Source organism: Perna viridis, chromosome 12 (genome assembly GCF_037379345.1).
Source record: "Perna viridis isolate PV_CMFRI_1.1 ecotype Kerala chromosome 12, ASM3737934v1, whole genome shotgun sequence".
Lineage (NCBI taxonomy): Eukaryota > Metazoa > Mollusca > Bivalvia > Mytilida > Mytilidae > Perna > Perna viridis.
In genome coordinates, this window is record NC_142456.1 from 32,084,487 (window position 1) to 32,105,781 (window position 21,295).

The window sequence follows — 21,295 nt, forward strand, 5'->3', positions numbered from 1 at the left end:
GAAGACAAATATTGTGCCCGTATGTGTACTATGTTTTATGTAGGAATCATGCTTGACTTTGATACACTTTGACTTCGGTTTATTACAAACCCAAGAACTAAAAGAAGATTTATGAAATCAGCATCCTTTTCTCTTGGTGTACTAGAAACCATTTGTCTTTATAAGCAGCTAATCTGATGCCGAGATCTGCCGCGCAAACTTTGGTAAACACTCTTAGACTGATGCTGGGCCGAAACAAAAAACCCAAAATTGTAGACATTGATTGTTTATGCAAAATCTCAGAAACTTATAGAGAGTTTTGTGAATGGGAATATAGAAGTAAGCGTCTTTCAAATCGAGAGAGTTTGCCCAATCTCTTTTTTTCATTAGATTCAGAACACTTGATAGCTAGTCCATTTTAAAATGTTTTGTCTGGAGATACCTCTTGAGAAGCCGCAAATTTATAACTGGTCTTAAATCTCCTGTTTTATTGGGTTCTAGAAAAAATGCAATGTAGAAACCTTGATTTTTTTCTGCTACATGTAAATTTCTATAGCCCTTTTTCGAATAGAGTATACACCTCTGAAAGGGGAGTTGTTAGTGTTTGGTAGGAACATTTGTTGGCCGTTTTTTCTGTATAAGGATGTTCTTGGATAAACTCTAGTATGTAACGTTAAAATCCAATTGTCGTTATTTTCACCTAATTTCTCAAAAAATAAATTTAGACAACTTCAAAGGTATCTCAAACTTCAGTTTTTACCCGAGACTCTAGATAGTCATTTGGTTTTATCCCCACAAATACCTGTCCATAGCACTAAAGTATTAATATCTCCTCTTGGGAAGATAATTTTTTCGGTGAATAAAACAATGACCCTGTTTAAGATCGGTAATTATTTTTCAAAGTAATTATTTTCTGATGATTTCGTAAATGATTTTTCATCTTTCTTGATATTATGTCAATAAGTTTGCCATTATAATGGAAATATTAAATAGACCAGCAACAACGGAACACATTTTTGTGTGTTTCAACTGGCCACATCAGCTAAGTAGATTGTGTTTTTGCTTGTGTGTGTGTGTTTATTTTGTATCTACACGAACCCACGCGCCAATTTAACCACAACGACTGAAATCAAGTTCAGAAAGTTTCATGGTCGTAAATATATCGCGATAACATGGACTGTCATGATTTGTCAATCCTTATTCTGACTGCGTCCGCATATCAACTAACTCGGTACCAGAAAGCTACGGGAAAGGGGCTAATGTGAAGTTTTAAATAAAAAGGCAAAATCCAACTTTTTGTGAAATAGAAAACTGTAGGACAGTTAATAATAAAAACGTAGAAAAGAAGGTTTTCTTACAGTTGTCCTTGTATTATAAATAAAACAAACAACTGTACGAAAAGTGCCGAAAAAAGGCAAAACTAATTTTTTTTTAAAATAGAGCAGAATAGAATTTCTTCCGAGCAACATCCTACCCCAATTAAATCAAGTGGCCAACATTTCTAGAAAAAATATTTTAGGTGTGTTTTGCTGTCGATATCCCATCATCATGTTTTGCTGTCGATATCCCATCATCATGTTTTGCTGTCGATAGCTAATCGGAGTTTTTTTCATCTGTTGTTCTATACATCGTTTAAAACCTTCCATATCAAATAGAACCTTGTAATTCAGTTCAAAGAGATCCATTAATTCATATTCAAGTTATTGTTTCGACATACGGAAAATTCCTGTTTCTTGATTCTTTTGAGCCCCTACTTTCTAAAAGGTTCAAATCTTTACCCTAAAAACCAATACCAGTCTGAACATTGGGGTAAAGAATATAGTGGGACAATATCATAGACATTCCTATGCTTTACTGGAGTTATGCAGTTCACTTTTGTGAAATGCTTGGTTTTTGACCACTTTTTTGCCCTTTTCTTTTAAAACTATAGGGGCCACAGCCCTCAAAATCAATACCAACATTCCTTTTGTTTTGAAACCTTGTTATTTAGTTTTATAATGATCAGCTTACTAATATCGCACAAAAACTAAGTGACTACACGGATGACGACGACTGCGCTCTACCATTATACAATCGCATTTTTTTGCGGTCATATAAAAACTTTCTACACATGGTCGTCATTTCAGATAAGCTCATATTGGAGTGAAACTTGTAAAGGGTGATTTCCGATTTTAAAACAAAATTAAACAAGATATTCCAAGCTGAAAATTTCTAGAATTTTCAAACATAATTAATAAACTTTTCTATAAAATGAGGTCACGTCATTGTATCGGAAATGTCATTTTGAGCGGCCACTGTTGCCCCTCCAGCTCTAAAACTATGTAAACCAAAATCAGTTATACTACAGCTAAATCTAGCTAATGCCATAGATACGATTTCTCTTGTTCTAGTATACGACAAACAAACATTACGACTCTTAAAAATAGACAGTTCAACAGCTTTCAATTCTCTCCAAGTGGAACATTTTATAGCTTCATACTGTAACCACTGTTCATACATGATAGAATTAGCTACAGAACCTGCCACTATCACTGGTGTCAGTGAACACTTTAGAATCTGAGCAAGATTGCCATAAACTTTATACTTATAATATTTTGTCTCCAAAATAAAATCTCTCGTATAGAACCTGAATAAAATTCAAATCTACAAATTGATCCCACTCATCTCTAATGTTAATCACTAAAAAAAGGACATATAGTCATTATCTGTGTGACATTTCCAATGACCGGGTAAAAGAAATAATTTTACCACAAAAATTCGCAAGAACTTTATTTAAAAAAAAAAGAATGCTTCCGTCGATTATGAAAATTAATCAACGATGAACCGGATTCATATTCAAAATAAGTTTGAAAATTATGTAAGTTTTGTACCAGTAAAATGTCTGTTCCCTCCGTTCTTGCATAGTTTGGTCCAATGGCCATACAACCAACACTTGTAGCAGATGTCTTTGGCTTTTGATCTGACGAAACTTGGATTAGGGCCTGGTGCAGGCGGTGGTAACATTGATGCCAGAGAAGAGAAGGGGTTCGAATCCCGCTCAAGAAAGATTGCAAATTTGAAACCTTGCATCGATTCTAGAGCTGAGTCGTAGCCTAGACTTGATAATATATATATATATATATATATATATATACAAACGTCTCGGAATGTGACGACTCTATTCGCTACACTGCTCTATTGGATCAAATGGATACAAGGAAGATATGTAAACGTATAGAAATGTCTGAAAAATTTCCAACGATGTCAGAACTGTCAAATTTGCGATGCATACTCTTGGTCGTTCCCTCCGCGGGACTCGAACTCCTACCGCTGTGATATCTATGGCAACACCGCCTGCACAAAGTCCAGCGCCATAGACCACTCAGCCATCTAGGCTATATAAAAATATAGCTTTCGCTGGGACTAAAAAGAGCTTCAAAATGAATATAACACCGGAAGAGGAGGTTGCGATGCGCGAATTGTTGTATGATGATAGTATAGTAATACGGCCGAGCGATAACACGTCTTCAATAGTTTTTTTTAAAAAAGAGAGGAATATGCAAATGAATTAGAAAATGAACTGAAAGTAGATGATACTCATAAAGAAGTAAAGGCCGATGTGACACCCAAAAACAAATGAAAACAAAGTAAAGAAATTAGTTGAAAAGCTTTATAAATCTCACAAAAAAATGAAACCCTATTTATTACCAAAAGGATCGCATGCAGGTAAAGTGCAGGATATCCGAAACTTCACAAAAAGAACCACCCGTTTTGAACTATCATAAACGGCCGAAATTAATCCACCGAGAAAATTGCGGAATTGGTCGAGAGTGAATTGAAAGAACACGTACGATCACTCACAAGCTTCATACAAGATACAACAGACCTTTTTAAGAAAAGTAAATGACATATCACAGGCGTTACCCCCCAAAAATACATTTTTATTTTGTCTTGATGTCAAAAAGTTATACCCTAGTGTACCTCTCAATGAGGAAAGGGAAGCTTGTATCGATGCTCTAAATGAAAGAACTAACAAGTCAATGCCAACGGAAAATGTACTAGAGATGCTAGATCTGTTGTTACAAAATAATGATTTAACATTCAATGGTAAGCGCTATCTACAGACAGAAGGAACAGCCATCGGTTCACATTTATGAATGAACTATGCTTGCACCTACCTAGGACTTTGGGAAAATGAATTATTAAGGAATTGTAAATTGAAACCTTCAAACTATTTTAGATACGTGGATGACATATGGGGAACATGGGATCATGGCGAAGAATTTTTGAAAAAAATTCATAACTACACTAATTCCATTTGCCCTAGAATTCAAACAGAATTACGAATTTCAAATTCCAGCATCGACTTTTGGACGTTCAGACAACGATTAAAGATTGTTTCATCAAAACCGAGCTTTTCACTAAAGAAACAGATGCGCATCAATATTTACATGCGCAATCAAGCCATCCTTCATCCGTTAACAACGCAATACCGTATGGTTTGATAGTACGAGTTCGACGAATATGTTCCGAAGAAAGTGACTACTCAAAGGAACGTGGAGAAATTAAGAAACATCTAAGAAGAAGAGGATACGATAAAAATACAATAGAAGAACAAATAAAGAAAGTAGACAATTTAAAGCGTGAAGATCTATTGTGCTACCACCAAAAAAAAATCAAATTTAATTTCTCCCGAGCACTGCCTAACGAACCCAGAATTTTGCGAAAAAATATGAAAACACTCCATGAATCACCGCGCATGAAACAGATATTGCTCGAACCACCGTTAGTGTCTTTTAAAAACAGAGATAAAATATTGAAGATATACTTGTGCACAAGAAACACAACCCCCTGTTCTACAGAAAAGAAAATGGCAATAAAGAGTTTGGCAAAATTTGTGCCTTATGCAAGAAAATTGTGACAACAAAAGTATTCTATGACAACGAAGGCAAGAAATACACAATCCGAGGTGATATTAATTGTAAAACCACGGGCGTAATTTACTTGATCTACTGCGATAAATGCAAGAAAAATTATTTATATGTCGGTCAAACAGGAGACACCTTATACCAGAGATGAATTTAAATTTAAAAAACAGATGACCCTGTCGCTGAACATTTCAATCAAAACGGTCACGATGCAAAACACATGCGAATAACAGGAATTGAAAAGGTGAACTGTTCAACAACATTGCGGGAAGTAAAAGAGTAATTTTGGATGAAGAAATTGAATACTTTTGAACCCTATGGATGAAATGTTAAATATGTACATTAAATATCTTCTATTTCCTAATCGTAACTATAAACGCTTAATTATTACTTCCGGGTTCTATTCTTAGAGGTGCATTATACAGTTACATTAAGGGGCACTGTTTCGCACACCAAGTTACCCCCGTCAAATGTGGTAAAATTTAAAATTTAAAGTTGAAATTTGGTGGATATATTGTTTAAATGTAGTTAAGCATTTGCACATAGACAAATGTAATATATGTAATGATAAACAGGTATAATTTAAAGGAAGAATGGTATCCGGAACGTTTCAGTCCCCTGCCGTATTAGGTTCTCTCCTCAGCATCAGATGGCTGATTTTAAAAATACCTTATTTCGCACGAATCTCTGGAACTAAAATTGTGAGAGAATGCACCGAAAAGGGTCTTAATATTTTTACCCTTTTCCCTCCTACTCCATGCATGCTTTCATCCTGTGGTAGTGTCTAAGTGCCCGGTATTTTATAAAATATAGTAATTGGCTGTTAGTTTTTGAAAGGCACCCTGATTTGTACTAAAACTCAGTAATATTTGTTTTCAGTATGTTATCATGGCTACTGGATTTTATAACAATAATCACTAAATTACTTATAGATGACTTGAACCTCCACACACCAAAGATTTAAAAAATATGCACTTTTTTATGACAAAACACGAGAAATTTCTGTGCGGACTGCCTCAAAACAGTTTTATTTCAACAAAATGAGACCAAATTTTCAGAAATGATCTTACTGTATTGTACTACCTAACGCTGTATTTATCTATTTTCGTCTTTGACGTTAACGTTACAATCAATATTTATGACGTTTGTTCCCATTATACTAGCAAAATAAATTCCCTGAGGAGGGTGAGTGAACCACCGAAATGTTGGGAATGTGTTAAAAGTTTTTATGTATTCCAATAGAACATTGAGACTTTATGTGTTTATATATATAAACGTTTGTGACGGCTCTATTTGCTACACTGCTCCATCAGATCAAACTGATACATATATAAACATATAAACATAAATACATACATACATACATACATATATATCAAATATATATTTACATATTTATATCAAATTAACAACAGACCTCACTCAATCCTTTGCGGACGAAATAAACACTGAGTTAAACAAAATGTACGATAATAACCACATTGACATTAAAACCCTTGAATATCTCAAACCTGAAAATCCTAAACCTGGTCGATTCTACCTACTCCCCAAAATTCACAAAGTTAACAACCCAGGTAGGCCTATAGTCTCTGCTAACGGCCATCCAACAGAGAAAATTTCGGGATTCGTGGATTTTCATCTACGTCCACATGTTGAAAAACTTCCATCATTTATAAAAGATACGACTGATTACTTACAGAAGATGCAGGCTCTGAATCCCCTTCCACCAAACACCACTCTGGTCACTATGGACGTTACATCTCTCTATACCAACATTCCTCACTCTGATGGTATCGAGACTTGCAGAGAAGTATGGGACTCTCGGGAGGTCAAAGTTCCACGTATTGACTGCCTTGTCACTTTGCCCACAATGGTTTTAAAAAGAACAATTTTACTTTTAATGGAGACCATTACTTACAAATAAATGGCACAGCTATGGGTACCAAAATGGCTCCGTCTTATGCCAACATTTTCATGGGAAAATTTGAAAAAAAACTATTTGAATCCTCTATAGAAAAGCCTCTGTCCTGGTATAGCTTTATTGACGACGTGGATATGAAGTGGACACATGACGAAGAAGAATTAAACAATTTTATCGCTCGTGCCAACAATCAACATCTTTCAATTAAGTTCACTCACGAAACATCTGCTACTAGCATCTCGTTCCTCGATACCTCCAGCACCTTATCGGGGGAGAGCTCTCCACGGATCTATACTCAAAACCAACTGACACACATCAATATCTTATGCCAAAGAGCTGTCATCCATCTCACCTGACTAAGAGTATACCATTCAGTCAAGCTCTTAGGCTAAGACGCATTTGTTCAAATGACGAATCCTTAAAGAAACGTCTAGGTCAACTGAAGAACAATTTAAGAAGAAGGGGATATAGATACAAGACCATCAAAGAAGGGTTCCAAAAAATTCACAATATCCCAAGAAGTAGTCTGTTACAATACAAGGCAAAGAAAAAATGTAAAAGAAACCCTTGTGTTCTAACACACCACCCCTGCCTTAAAACAGCCACAACACCATTCGTGAGCACTGGGCCTCTGTCGAGAGAAACTCAACATTATCCAAAGTCTTTCCCGAACCACCTATGATTGCTTTCAGACAGCCAGACAGTTTGCGTAGTCTACTTGTGAGGGCTGAAATATCTTAGCCCAACTTGACTCCAGGCGAGAGTCGCTCCTGTGGTGAAAAAAGGTGTAAATGTTGCAACCAAATGCACCACTCGTCATCATTCACCAGCACAGTCACGGGGAAACGCTACAAAATATTTTGCAACGTGCACTGCAAGAGTGCTAATGTAATATATTTGCTCCACTGTCCCATTTGTGGCCTTCAATATGTTGGTGAATCTAAACAGTCTTTTCACAAGCGCTTGAACGGACACAGGAGCGACCTAACAAAAAAGCCTTTACTTCCAGTCTGTCAACACTTCAGATTACCTAACCACTGCCTCGATGATTTCAACAAAATGAAAATCTTCATCGTGGAACAAAACACGATCTGGAGCGATCTACAGAGAGTGAAGCGGGAGGGATTTTGGATAAAAGAACTCCGTGTTTTACACCCACACGGAATTAACAAAAACATTAAGTTCTTCCTATTTTGTATAGTTTCTTATAACAGTGTTTGTAAATATTTTTATTTTTATAGTTCAGTATTCAAGATCAACACACAACGTGCACAATGTTCAAGATCTTTGTTACTGTCGGTAAATAAAATTTATACGTCACAGGTATTCATCTGATTAGGTAGTGAGTTGTGTTCAAATACCATTTACTTTCATACACACTCAGTTTATTTAAGGCACCGAAGAAGGTCATTTGTTGACTGAAAAATTTGCCCATTATATACTTTATTATAGTGTGTTAACATCTTTATCGGTATCGTTGTACAATCCTTTAGACTTATATATAAGGGTCTAGTGGTCTATAAATATAGTTTATTATAGCATAAATCATTCAAAAACTAAAACAAATAAAAACAAATAAATGCTTCGAAAGGCGCAGCATGATACATTCGCAGATGTTAAACCCTTGATAGTTGGGACAAGAAAGCATTCAAGCTTGATACAGATCTGAATTTTGAGATTATATATTTGACACATGAAAAGAATTTGACCAAAAGTGAACCCTGTTTGACTTTGATTCCTAAATAAATCAACCCACAACCCATAATATTAATCCCAGCCTGCCTTTAGTATTATGGCTGCTAAATGGGCAATTTCAGAGATCTACTCAATAATAATCCAGATGTGGTATGATACCGTGTGCTAAAATGTCTAAATGATCTATACACTTTTACTTAATTTCTTGTTCGGAAATGAAATGCCAACCGACGACGACGCCGACAATTTCTGGCCACTTAACTGTTCCTAATTCCAAAGCAGACTGGCCATAACCCAAAAAATTAATACCAATCTTCCCTTTGTGGAATAGCACATTGTATAATTATATCAATATCCAAAGGTTATCGAACAAAACCCAAGTACTAGTATCTACGAACGACAACGCATGCCAAACCGTTACGATCGCACTATGAAAAAATAAAATGGTTCACAGGACGCAGTCTGATACTACTACAGAGGTGCAGCCCTGAACAGTTGGAGCAAGATTGGACACAATGCTCAACTTGATACATCTCTCAATTTGGATGGTGATCAATGTTAAACGTGCCGTTTAAACGGCATGATATACTTTGACCTAAATGGAAGTGTTCAAAGAGTAATCAAGGTTATAGCGGTAATCAAAAGAATGTAATCCAGGGACAAAGACCAGACATGGAAAACAGACATACACAACAAAGAACATAAAGTAACTAAAATCATACATACAAAGTAACAAAAGTAAATGAGCAACTCGGACTCCACTAAAAACTGGGAGCATGGACCAGGTGCACCGATAGGGTAAGCGTCCTCTGCTTTTCTAGGAACACCCGCCGAGTTGCTCATAAAAAGTCAAGTCCGGGGTAGACAAACGAGGAAAGGAAAACTATGACCCGTTGAATAAATCAGTTTTCATGGTGCTGATGGATACACGATAACGATCCACGAGTTCATGATGACGACCATAAAACTTCTGTAGTGATGACTTCAATCTTGTAGCAACATAACCCTGTTCCAGAAGCCTATCTGTTAGAGTTCTAGCGCGATACAAGAAGTATGCGTAGTTTCGGCAAGCTCTGGCATAACGTATGAGTTGTGATATGAACACTCCATACGTAGGAGCCGAAGGGATGTTACCACAGATGAAAGGAAAGTTGACAATTCTGAATGAAAAGTCATCACGTTTGTCGTAAAGTTTGGTCAATAGTTTTCCTTTACCATCGATTTCTAAGTGTAGGTCAAGATATGAGGCTGACTTCACAGTGTCTGTAGTATCCTTTATCTCAAGTTCTTTTGGGTAGATGCGATGTATCAAATCCCCGAAATTAGGATTGTTTAAAGATAACACGTCATCTATATAGCGGAAACTGAGATTGAAGGATCTAGCCAAACAATATTCTTTCTTTCTGATCAGATCAGCTATAAAGTCATAAGAGTGAAGGAATAGGTCAGCTAGTAAAGGAGCACAATTTGTTCCCATTGGAATGCCGACCGTTTGTTGAAAAACACGTCCACCACACTGGACAAATATGTTGTCGATTAAAAATTCCAGCATTTTGTAAACATCTTCCTCTGTATATTTGGAAGATGATTTGGAATTATTTTTTACAAAGTATGAGGAATCTCTACCAAGAACTATATACTTGTATCTAGGAGTACCATCTTTTTGGGAAAAAACAACGATATATAATGTTTTTAAGTCGTGATTTTAACTGAGTATGGGGAATAGAAGTATACAGTGTTGAAAAATCATAGGTTTTAATGCTATTATATTCAGATAATAGTCTTGAACTGATTGTCTCCAAAAGATCTTTCGAATTTTTCAGGATCCACATTGAATTAATACCACTACGGGAGTAACAAGTGTTGTGGTAGGACTGTAGACCCTCTTCGACAGTTGTGAGTATAGAAGTTAAAAGTTTTGAAAGACGTTTGGTGGTACATTTTGCAGATCCAGCTATGAAACGTTGTTTGTATGGATTCTTGTGAAGTTTAGGAATCCAGTACATAGACGGTAAATCACAATCATCGTCCTTGGTAGAGAGACCAAAAGAGGATAGCACAGATTTATGGTTTTCCACAATCTCTTCTTTGGAGAGAGTGGTAGCAGTGTAGGTCTTATCACTGCTATTATTTTCTACGTCTACCTCTGATAATAAACATTGGATATAAAACGTTTTGCAGACAAAAACAATGTTGTTTTGGGCTTTGTCTGCTGGTACGACAACATATTTGTCATGTATAGTAGACAATGTTTTTGCTACATCGGGGTCTTTGAAAACTGATGTAGCCTTGGCACTCATTGACCTACTTAAAACTTTCATTCGTTTCAAAATTAAAGACCTCACGGCCTTCAACCACTCTGAGAGAGAATCAATGTCTTCTTGTTCTCGTTTTATCCATTTTCTTGCATAGTCCTCGACGGCATCCATAAGAACTTTAAAGTTATTATTCCAATTTTTGGAGCGTGGTTCACGGTACTTGGGACCTTTAGAAAGGATATTACGCAGAGATTCGTTTTCGATAATGGTTAAATCTTCCGTAACGACGTGACCAGAAGGACCAGATTTGAATGGAGAGGTTTTGCAAGAACAGTCAGGTGGTTTAGACTTGAAGTCCTCAATCTCGAGGTTCTGCAATAGCCTTTTATAATTGAAAAACTTTTAAAGCTTGGGATTAGACTGATATAAAATGGACTTGGATTCTAAACTTTTTTCCCATAATCCTAAACTGTTTAGGTGAGAACTTGTGATATAAATTAAAAAAAGAAATCTTTAAACTTATACCCTAGATATTGTCAAGACACCAAAAATGTCTACGGACACCGGACGTCATCGTTTTCAGGTATAGACGATTTTTTAAAACAAACTTGATCTATTAGTATAGCAAGACTAAAACCGAAGCAAAAGTATCATAAAATATTCCTATCCGAAGATAATATTAATTTTTTTGTAAATTTAATAATTTATAATGAAAATCAAAGATTGCATAATTATAATTCTTTTTTTTTCAGTGGATCATCACAATTCTAAAGACAAATTACCAGAACAACCCAAAGAATAAAATATGGTTTATCATTGAACATTTAACACAACTTGTGTCAGTTTGCCCATCTTCGAATACTTTTGAGGGCTGAATCAAGCGTGATATTAAACCATGTTTCGGGAATATCCGGCAATTGGGCGGCATGCATGTCTTTCAGCTGACAACGAAAAGTTGCCATGAACCACATCCAGTATTCTGATTTTGAGTACATATCTTGGCTCGGTGCTATATCCCAATCTGGTAAAACAGTTTTATAGTCTACAGCATTATGGTAGACAAGATCATCACCAACTACATTGCATTTACCCGATTGGCGACATTCCAATCCACAATCACGACAATTAAACTCTGTGTCTTGGCTTTGAATAAAAAAATTGCAAGACTCGACGCAAAGTTTGTCCTTTCGGGACTGCCCATCCCATCTGTCGCCCCCAATACCACTTGGTCGATGTTGTATGCATGTGTGACTTTGTCCTGTTTCTATATGATCCGCGTTTGTGTTCTGACATGGCTCGTGACAAAACGGACATTTTGCGTCGCATCCCCACAATTTATTCATCATATTTTGATAAGGGGTTTTCACTTCCCAATTTACCGAACTTGCTGATACGGAATTGTAAAATTCGTTTATGCTTTCTTCTAAATCAATAAGACGTCTGAATACAAGTTCATTAAAGTTAGAAAAATCATGTACTTCTATATCATTCATATGACTGAAAGTCCCATCCTGTATATTGATTTTTTCTTTCCTGATCTCTTGCTCAAATTCTGTAATCCACTTTTCAGTTTTCATTCCCATGTGATCCTTAACCTTTGCTGTCGCCGCGGTTGCGCTTCTTTGAATGGACGACATAATTGCTTCAAGCCTAATTCTAGCAATTTCAGCATAGCGAGATTTCCCAGAAGATTTACAAAAGATTTTTTTATTTGTAAAGTCAGTCAACCACGTGAATGAGTATGTATAAGGATTTTGAATGTATTCCTTGTACAAAGCGAAATTTGCCTTCTTTGCCAGATCATCCATTATGGCAACAATTAAATGGTATTTAGTATGTGTAAATTCTGATAAAATCTCAGCTTCCACTCTGACAGGAAGGTATGTATTTAAATTTTTTTTTATAACGCCTTCAATTGAATCAGAGAAAAACGACGTTGCAATGAACTCATTTGTCTTTTGGTGAACCAGATTTTTGAACAAATTCCAAGCAGTTGAACGGTATCTTTGTATTCTTGCTTTTGTACTATGTTTCTGATCATAGTTTTCATTCATAGATTTAAAAACTTGAATCGCATGTCTACAAACATGTACTGCTAGCTTTACTTTAAATGACGGAAGTAATGTAAATTTGGCGTATTTAGATTTATATGTGTTGTGCTTATCAACACAAGAAACGACAGTGTTTAGTATTTCGGTTACAAAAGACTTATTAAATCTGGAATCGGTCGATGATTTATCAGTTAAATATGCGTCAATGGTTCGAAAGGCATCTTTAGCGACATCAAGTGCTTGAGATTCACACTTATCCCACACTATCCTTTCTATCTTATCACCATTTAAATCGATGTTTACATATGTCGAAATACTGACATGTTTCTTTAAATTCTTTAAATTATCGAGTAAAAGACTTTTTTCGAGACAACTGACATTGAGAGGAGAATTTAGCGGATAAGTTCTTGTCTCTTCCGTAAGAAGAGCAGATTCCTTGAACAGTTTAGTATATAAGACTGATTCAACTTCATCTTCTATTGGAATTGGATCTGATGTGAACCGAGTAGCAAGTTGATTAATCCATTCAATGTACATATCATTGAACAAAGTTTTCATTTCTGTTTCCGATGGACGCTTGCCTTTCATTGTGTCAGCCAAATCTCTCGCTTTTCTATTAATTTCTCTCATTAAGTCTGTTTGTTTTACTTGCTGAAGTTTATCCAGGCGTGCTTGTTCTTTCATTTCCACAATTTCTTGTTTAAATCGATTAATCAAGTCCTCAGAATGGTTGATTAATGAAATAAATTTATTTTGTTTCCATTTTATTAATATATCCTTCAAATTGTGTGAGTTAAAAAATACCTCAAGATTCTGTTTCACCGTTTCACTTTTTTCCACTACCTCTCTGGTAAGAGATGTTGTAAGGTTCAAGACACATCCTTCAATGCCACAAATGTCTGTACATTTTCCTATTTCAATAGAAGCTGTTTTTCTCAACCAGTCTAAAGTAAATCTTTCGAGTTCCCATGCAAGTTCTTGATATTTGCTCTCCATTATTGTATATGCTTGTACCTCAAGCGAATTCCGAAAACTGAAAACAAAATCATCAGCCATAATTCCCTCCCAAAGATCCGTGATATGTTGTAATGTGTTGGAGATTGTTAGAAATGTATTTCTTTTATAACTAATATCTTCCAATATACACCGTTTTACTTCCAACACTTTTTCACTATACCCAGGATTAGCCGGTGCCATTGGAGGATCACCATTCCAGAGGTCAGAGAAATACCATACATGTTTTTCACTGTTAAAATTAATTACTTGATCAAAGGCACATATATTGGTTATTAGTTCTTGCGCAGCAGCCTCAAGAGTCATATCATCCAAATTCTCGACAAGGTTTTGTCTTCCTTGTAACATTTTATCTTTAGCATTTACAGCTGGAACATTCTGGTGTATGAATACACACGATTGTCGTAAATTTAAACGCTCGTTAACCAATTTCAGTCTTAAGAATGCATGAACTGCAGTCTGGAGAACGTCTTTTACTTCTGCAGTATTTTCGCCTTTCACATTTATTATTGTAACATCGCCCATACCAATTACGAGTGTCGCAAGTTCATTATCATGATAAAAGTTTTCGGAACTGAGTTCTGGAGCTCTTAACCCTTCCGTGTCAATTACAAGGATATATTTAAAAGGAAAGTTACAATTATCATCGACTTTCACTAGTTGAACAAATACTCCACGGGTACATCTTCCCGCACTTACAGCAAACTGTAATCCAAACATCGTGTTTAAAAGAGTTGACTTGCCAGAACTTTGAATTCCAAGAACAGATAGGGAAAACAATGTTTTGTCTCCGAGTAGAGATTTTAAACTGTTTAAGACGGCTTCTACCCACATAATGGGTACATTTGCAGCATCACCATCCATTATTTCAAAGGGAATGCCCAAAGTGAGAAGCTTAGCTACCACCATTGGAAGAATTTTAACTTTAGATAGAATTTCTTTTGACGCTTTTGACCCTCCTTGGAACATAACAGTTTCGTATATTTGTCCAAGCTCGCGTATCAAATGCTCTAGCCCAAAAGAGGCATCTGCTATTTCTTTTCTTGATGTCGCAACTAAGTTTTCTAACTCTGTAATATTAGAGTAGTCTTGCTTATCTTTAGAAGATTTTAAGTTTCTCCAGTGTGTACGGAATTTCTTTGTAAGATCTGGCAGATGGGTTCTTAAGTTGTGTTCCAATTTCATTTTTAAACACTGCATGGAAAACAATATAAGTTCTTCATCATCTACATGTCTAACGAGATGACTTATGAAAGCAGTCATGACGGGAGAAAGATTATTGCAAATCTCCAACTGCTTCTTGCGAATTGATATTATTTCTTTCTGTACAACATCTTGATCGTAAACGGTCTTTTTCTTTCCGCCCTTTTTTTTGTTCTTCTGTTTATAACTTAATGTTTGCCATAATTTGCTTTGCAACGGTGTGACTAAGTCTTTAACTTCAAACACGGAAACTTCGCTAATGTGATCTAGGATTGTTTGAGCAAAATTCATTCCTGCAATACATTTTGGATGACTTTCATCACAAAAAACAGAAGAAAATGCTGACTTTTGACAACATGCATTTAATGATTCAGCAGTTTGTCGTTTTAAGTTTTTTGTTACTAATCTGTGAATATCGTTTTTAACATCTGTAGAATTGCGTTCCTTACCACCTTTGATAGTCATTATATATTGTGTTTGCTCAATACTATCACCAACCTTTCGGGCATATGTTTCCATTTTCGACTTAATTGTACTTTGATTAATACCCTGGTTCATTTGAGATATTAACATCACAACAGGACACGGATTTTGATGGAGATCTTTCATGAGTTTTATACAATCATCTTGTTCAAGACTCTCAACATCCACCATAACGACTATTGTATGTGATATCTGCTTAATAATATCCATTTGTGCATCCATATCCAAGGCGTTTCCGCGGAGATTGAGGAAAGCAATTATTTCTGATGAAAAATCCGAAGCCTTACCAGATGGTATATACCAGGACGCTTCCACAAGACCATGGCAAAGCTGACGTTCGGATGAACCTAAAGAGCTGTCTTTGTTGAAAAAAGTTTGATGTGAATTATTACTTAAAACGCCGTTTATCAACTTCGATTTTGACCAAGAAGGGCGACCAAGACGAATAAACGAAACACGTTTAGATGGATGATCAAGGACCGAAACTTCTGTTGTCTCTTGTTGACTGTCGATGGATTCCAAAAGAACCATTCTCAATGGCCACATAGAACAAATGACATTTTCTTTACTCATAAATGGATATAAAAAAGGGACTGCTAGTTTGCATAAAAACATTTTGTTTACCAACATCTGTTTCATCATGGGATCGCAACAGCAAAATAGAAGCAGAAACACATCGAGAGGATTCAAGCGTGTGTCCGTTTTTCTAGAATCATTTTCAAAACTTGTCAATAATGCATAAAAAGAACCACAGCTTAATTCGTTATCTTCATCCATGCCATTATTATACTCTGCACGTGAAATGTATTCTTCCATGTCCGACTCTCTTGCCTGAAAGTCTATCATTATAAGCCGTCGTAAAATGAGCCATGGCAAGTCTGTTATTTGTATTTCAGATTTGTCTTTTTCTCGTGTAACTGCCATTACATCGTGAATGGTAATTTTTCCTGGAAACCATGTTGATAAACCTAAAGTTGTTAACATATCATGATGTAAAGATTGTGTTATCGGATCATCCATCTTAAAGGAACGTTCTACTTTTTGTTGTTTTTCGGACAAAGCATTTTGTAGACTTTCTAACGGAAGTATCTTGTTTAGAGTGAACTTTTTATTTCCTTGTTTTAGTTGTTTTACACAGGTCAATAATGATTCGAAATCAAAAGGTTTTGTAGTTCCATATCTATTGGTTATGTCATTAAGTTCAGGAAGAAGACTTGATCCCATCATGTTAATCACACGGGTAAACGATGCTTCAGACTTATAAATGTCGTCCTTTTTTAGACTTGTCAGTACGATTTCAACGATAAACGCTTGCTGCTCCACCTTGCTCTTTAGGGAGTACGTCTGGAAGTCTAGTAATTGTTTTTTTGCTTCCTTAAGAAGGTGTTCGAGTTTACTGGTTGTAACAAGTTCATCAAACTGCAAAGTTTCATGATTATAGCACAGAGGTAATAACATTGCAACAGAGAACCATATATCCATTGTTTTCGATTCCATATTCAATTTTGTTATTAATCTGTTTACCGCAATTGCAAGTTCTACAGTGATATGCGAATCAAGTTCAAATAATTGTTTTTCACTATTTACCTTGCATACTTCAATAATAAGGTATGGTAAGAAATTGTGTTCAATAGATTTTAAAAGATCTTCTATTGTGCAGAATGACTGACATGTAAGAACACTATGAAATTTTTGAGAATCTTCAGATGGCATAATCAACTGCATGATGATATCTTTTTTGGGAAAATTTTGTTCACCAGCCATTGTAATAAGTCTTCGTATATGGTACTTGATAAGAATTGAATTAGTATATTGACTTGAAGAACTCATCTTAATTGTTTTCAGGAAAAAGTCTGTCAAGATAGATTTAGTCATTAATTGATCAACCCAAATCTTTTCAGACCCGGTGCTTTCAATTAGTTGATTAACCTTTTCTGATATAGTTGTGAGATACTGAACACCAGAGTCCACTAATCCTGGATCTTCGCACCAATCGTTTAATTGTGACATTAGACTTTCCATTGATTCTACATTTTTTACTATTATATCACTCTGAATGTTATCAGGCATTGAAATCCCGGTCATTTTTTCCCAAGCACTTTTCATTTCTCCACTTAGGTGTATGTGATTACAAAATTCTTCTTGGTGATTACGCAACAATTCCCAAATGCCTTTAAAATTTTTCGGGGAAAGAAAACCTCTGTCAATAACTGACCATGAACTGTTATTGGCTACGAGTCCTTGTTTCCATATATGAAGTATTGTTGCCTCTTGTGGACCACCTGATTTTACAATGCGAAGGTTCGTCTTCGACAATTCGGATTCAGTATATGATGCAGAAAGTTTGGTGTTGCTTTTTATGTGATCAGCTGAAATGCTTCCACCTACACTGAATGGCGATCCAGTGTATCCAATTGACACAAATGCACTTAGTGCATCTTGTACCATAGATTTTACTGACTGCTTATTTGATGAAAATGCACAATCATAAGTGGCTACCCATTCAAAAATGCCTCCAAAATGAACTGTGCCTGTATTAACATGAGAACCATAAGACTTAAAAAAATCTTCAAACTTTGACTGTATTATATCGCGATTAGTTGTGCTGTTGATTAATAACTCAAGTTGATTCAATTCTTTCAAAACATCTTTTTTAATCTTAAAAGATCGTATATTAAGCTCACAAGAGGCCATTGGTATAATTGAAAACTTTATTCTTGAGTGAAAATTTTGTTCTTGATGTGACTCTAAATCGCTTTTCTCTGAATCTGAATGTTTTGCAGAAAAACAAGCATCGGCAGCAAATCCCCAACCACTTCCATGTACACTGGCGGATGCACTGTAACCAATAATATCAATGCTGCGATGAAAGCTGTCAGATTTTACTCTTGAAGTTATATCAATCGTTTCATCTTTTGGTTGGATAACTGGAGATCTAAGTCGTACATCAAAAGGTGCATCAATAACAGATTTTCTGAGTTCCAAAATATCCTCGTTATTTTTTGTAACTAGAACGCCTCGTAATACAGTCCCTCCAGATGCACTGCCAATTAGTTCCTTATCCGACAATTCATGTGATTTACTTGATAACAACCCAGTGTCACCAAACTGTGATTTTACGTCATTTAAAACAGTCTCTAGAGACTTATGTTTTAACTGATTAATCCATGCATCATCCGGTACTGCTAAGAGATGTCTCAATTTTTCTTCTTCAGTTTTAACACAACCATCTGTTCGGTTGCTTTCGTTACGAAGTTTTTCTAGATTACTAAGAACTGTCTTGATAGATTCCTGTTGTTTGACAATATCATCTCTCTGATTTTGTCTAAAACATGTGTATTTGTCATCACAAATATTGAGCATTGATTGCAAAGCATTTACTTCCCAATCAAATCTTATCAACTTTTTCAGCTTTTCAAAAGAATGTGGATCAACAAATTTAAGCTGTTCCGGTTTATCAATGCCTAGTTTTTCAAGAAATACTTTTGACCAAAATTTCTCATCCAGTTGATATTCCTTAAGTTTCTGCTCGAGTTGTAGGCTCCGAGGTTTTTCTGCAAATAAATAATTATAACATACTAGGAAAATATATTAACGAGAAATAAGAAAAGGACTGACAGCTCGTCATTTCTTTCAAAGATACCAGAACCTAGCTTACCTTGTAGTACTTTCCATTAAGAGATGTTGTAAGGATTTGATATAAAACCTTATAAGAAACAGTTGTATTTCATTATTTAAATTTCTTCCAACTACAGAATGAAAGTTGGATGTGATGTATCAAATTCCCGAAATTAAGATTGTTTAAAGATAATACGTCATCTATATAGCAAGAACTAAGATTAAATGATCTAGCTAAAGGATATTCTTTCTTTCGGATCAGATCAGCTATAACGTCAGGCTCATAAGAGTGAAAGAATAGGTCAGCAAGTAGAGCAGCACAATTTGTAAACATCTTCTGTATATTTGGAAGATGATTTGGAATTATTTTTTACAAAGTATGAGGAATCTCTACCAAGAACTATAGATTTGTATCTGGATGTACAATCTTTTTTTGAAAAAAAACAACGATATATAATGTTTTTAGTCGGGAGTTTTAATGAGTATGGGGAATAGAAGTATACAGTATTGAAAAATCATAGGTTTTGATGTATTATCCTCTGATAATAGTCATGAACTGAAGGTCTCCAGAGGACCTTTCGATTTTTTCAGGATCCACATAGAACTAAAACGAGGCTGTCTTTGAGAAAACCATGCACAAACTCACTTATTTCAAAAAGTTATTTTTGAATTGACTTAAAATTTATGTTGGAGTTGGGAGGTAGTCAGTTAAGATTCCGAAAATGCTAATTATTCTTGTTAAACATCTATCGTTTTATTTATAGTAACAGTCATTTATGTGTTTATTTTTATTTTACGCCATTTTTCATAATAAAATTTGGACTACTTTTATTGTTAAAAAATGAAAGTGTTAGAAGGTTAGAAACAAAGATTTTGAAAATGTATAAGAACTACATTCTCTCAAGTATAGGAAAGTTAGTTTTTTAGTTGGTTTTTTTTTTCGAAAATTGACACGGTGCCAGATTAACGAATATTGTAAGAAATATGGTTTGGTTTTGATATGGCTAACTTGGAAGCCGAAGTAACGCTTTAAATTAAAGTCACTTTTAAAAGATTACTATTGCTTTATATCACCTTTTTGGAAAATCTCGAGCTGGGATTTTCACATTATCATAGTTTTTCATGCACTTCATGAAAAAAAAAGGTATTTTTCGTAAAATTTCGAAATATGTCGCACGCCTATCTTTATACAACTTATACAGTTAAGGGAGTAAACTTAAAGATTACAATCAGAGAAACACTGAATAGCATTAAAAAATAAGTTGGAACACAATATTTTATATTAAAATACGTCGATGGATTCGATTTTTTATTTATTTAATTATTTATTTCATAATAATAAGGAAATATTGGCTGTGTAGAAATATATTTAGCTTTCCCAGAACAGTCTTATATATTCTCGTCACCGAATTAGATTTCTCCCATAGCAACATGGCAGTGCACCGCAAACAAATCCAGAACAGGTAAATACAAACAATATTTAAAGATTACACATTCACAGCACTTTTCATGGCTGTTTTGGTACTTGTTATTTTCCATGATAATTTTTAATTAAAAGTATCAGTTAATTTGAAAACTAAACTACTGACAATCTGAAAGGCAACCTAAATATATTGTGTACAGCTTAATGGTGGTTTCAGGGCACACATGGAGTTCCGTCCATCATAGGCAGAGCCTAAAATCATTTTTAATAAAGTTTTCAATTGAACACCAGATGTCTACAGCCGACGACGGCAAATTATACGACAGCAATTTTTGCGGTCGTATCAAATACGTATTCTTTTTAAACAATTTCTGGTTGAGAGGATGAAGTACGTGGTCTGAGATAACCCCCCATCCACCCGATACACAACTAAAATGTGATTATTCAGGTTCCATTATACCTCTCATTTACGAAAAATCTTGTCGCCAAAAAATCCATTTTTTTTTAAAAATTTGTCTAACTTCTTCGTTCTTCAAAGCGTAGTAAATTAGCATATATGGGTATTGTCAGACACCCAAATATATCAGCTTTCTAATGGTACCAAAAATGTTGACAACAACGGGTGATAAAGAGGAAAATCTGAAGTTCTGAAAATCCCCCTTACGATTTTATAATAATTCCCCAAAAGGAAAATCATAGCGCCTGAATTGATCAGATATGTTGAATACATATCATAATCTTAA

General features: G+C 35.2%; 1 protein-coding gene across 4 annotated transcripts in view; it reads right to left on the reverse strand.

Annotated features, from left to right (window-relative positions):
* Window positions 1-11,476: 11,476 nt before the first annotated feature.
* LOC148602055 (interferon-induced very large GTPase 1-like) overlaps window positions 11,477-21,295 on the reverse strand; it is a 32,875-nt gene continuing 23,056 nt past the window's right edge. For all 4 annotated transcript variants that reach the window (XM_088554309.1, XM_088554310.1, XM_088554312.1 and 1 more), the window contains one exon: window positions 11,477-19,065. In XM_088554309.1, the coding sequence (XP_088410435.1) occupies window positions 11,600-19,065 (7,466 nt within the window). In that variant the 3' untranslated portion in view covers window positions 11,477-11,599. The remainder of the gene's footprint in view (window positions 19,066-21,295) is intronic.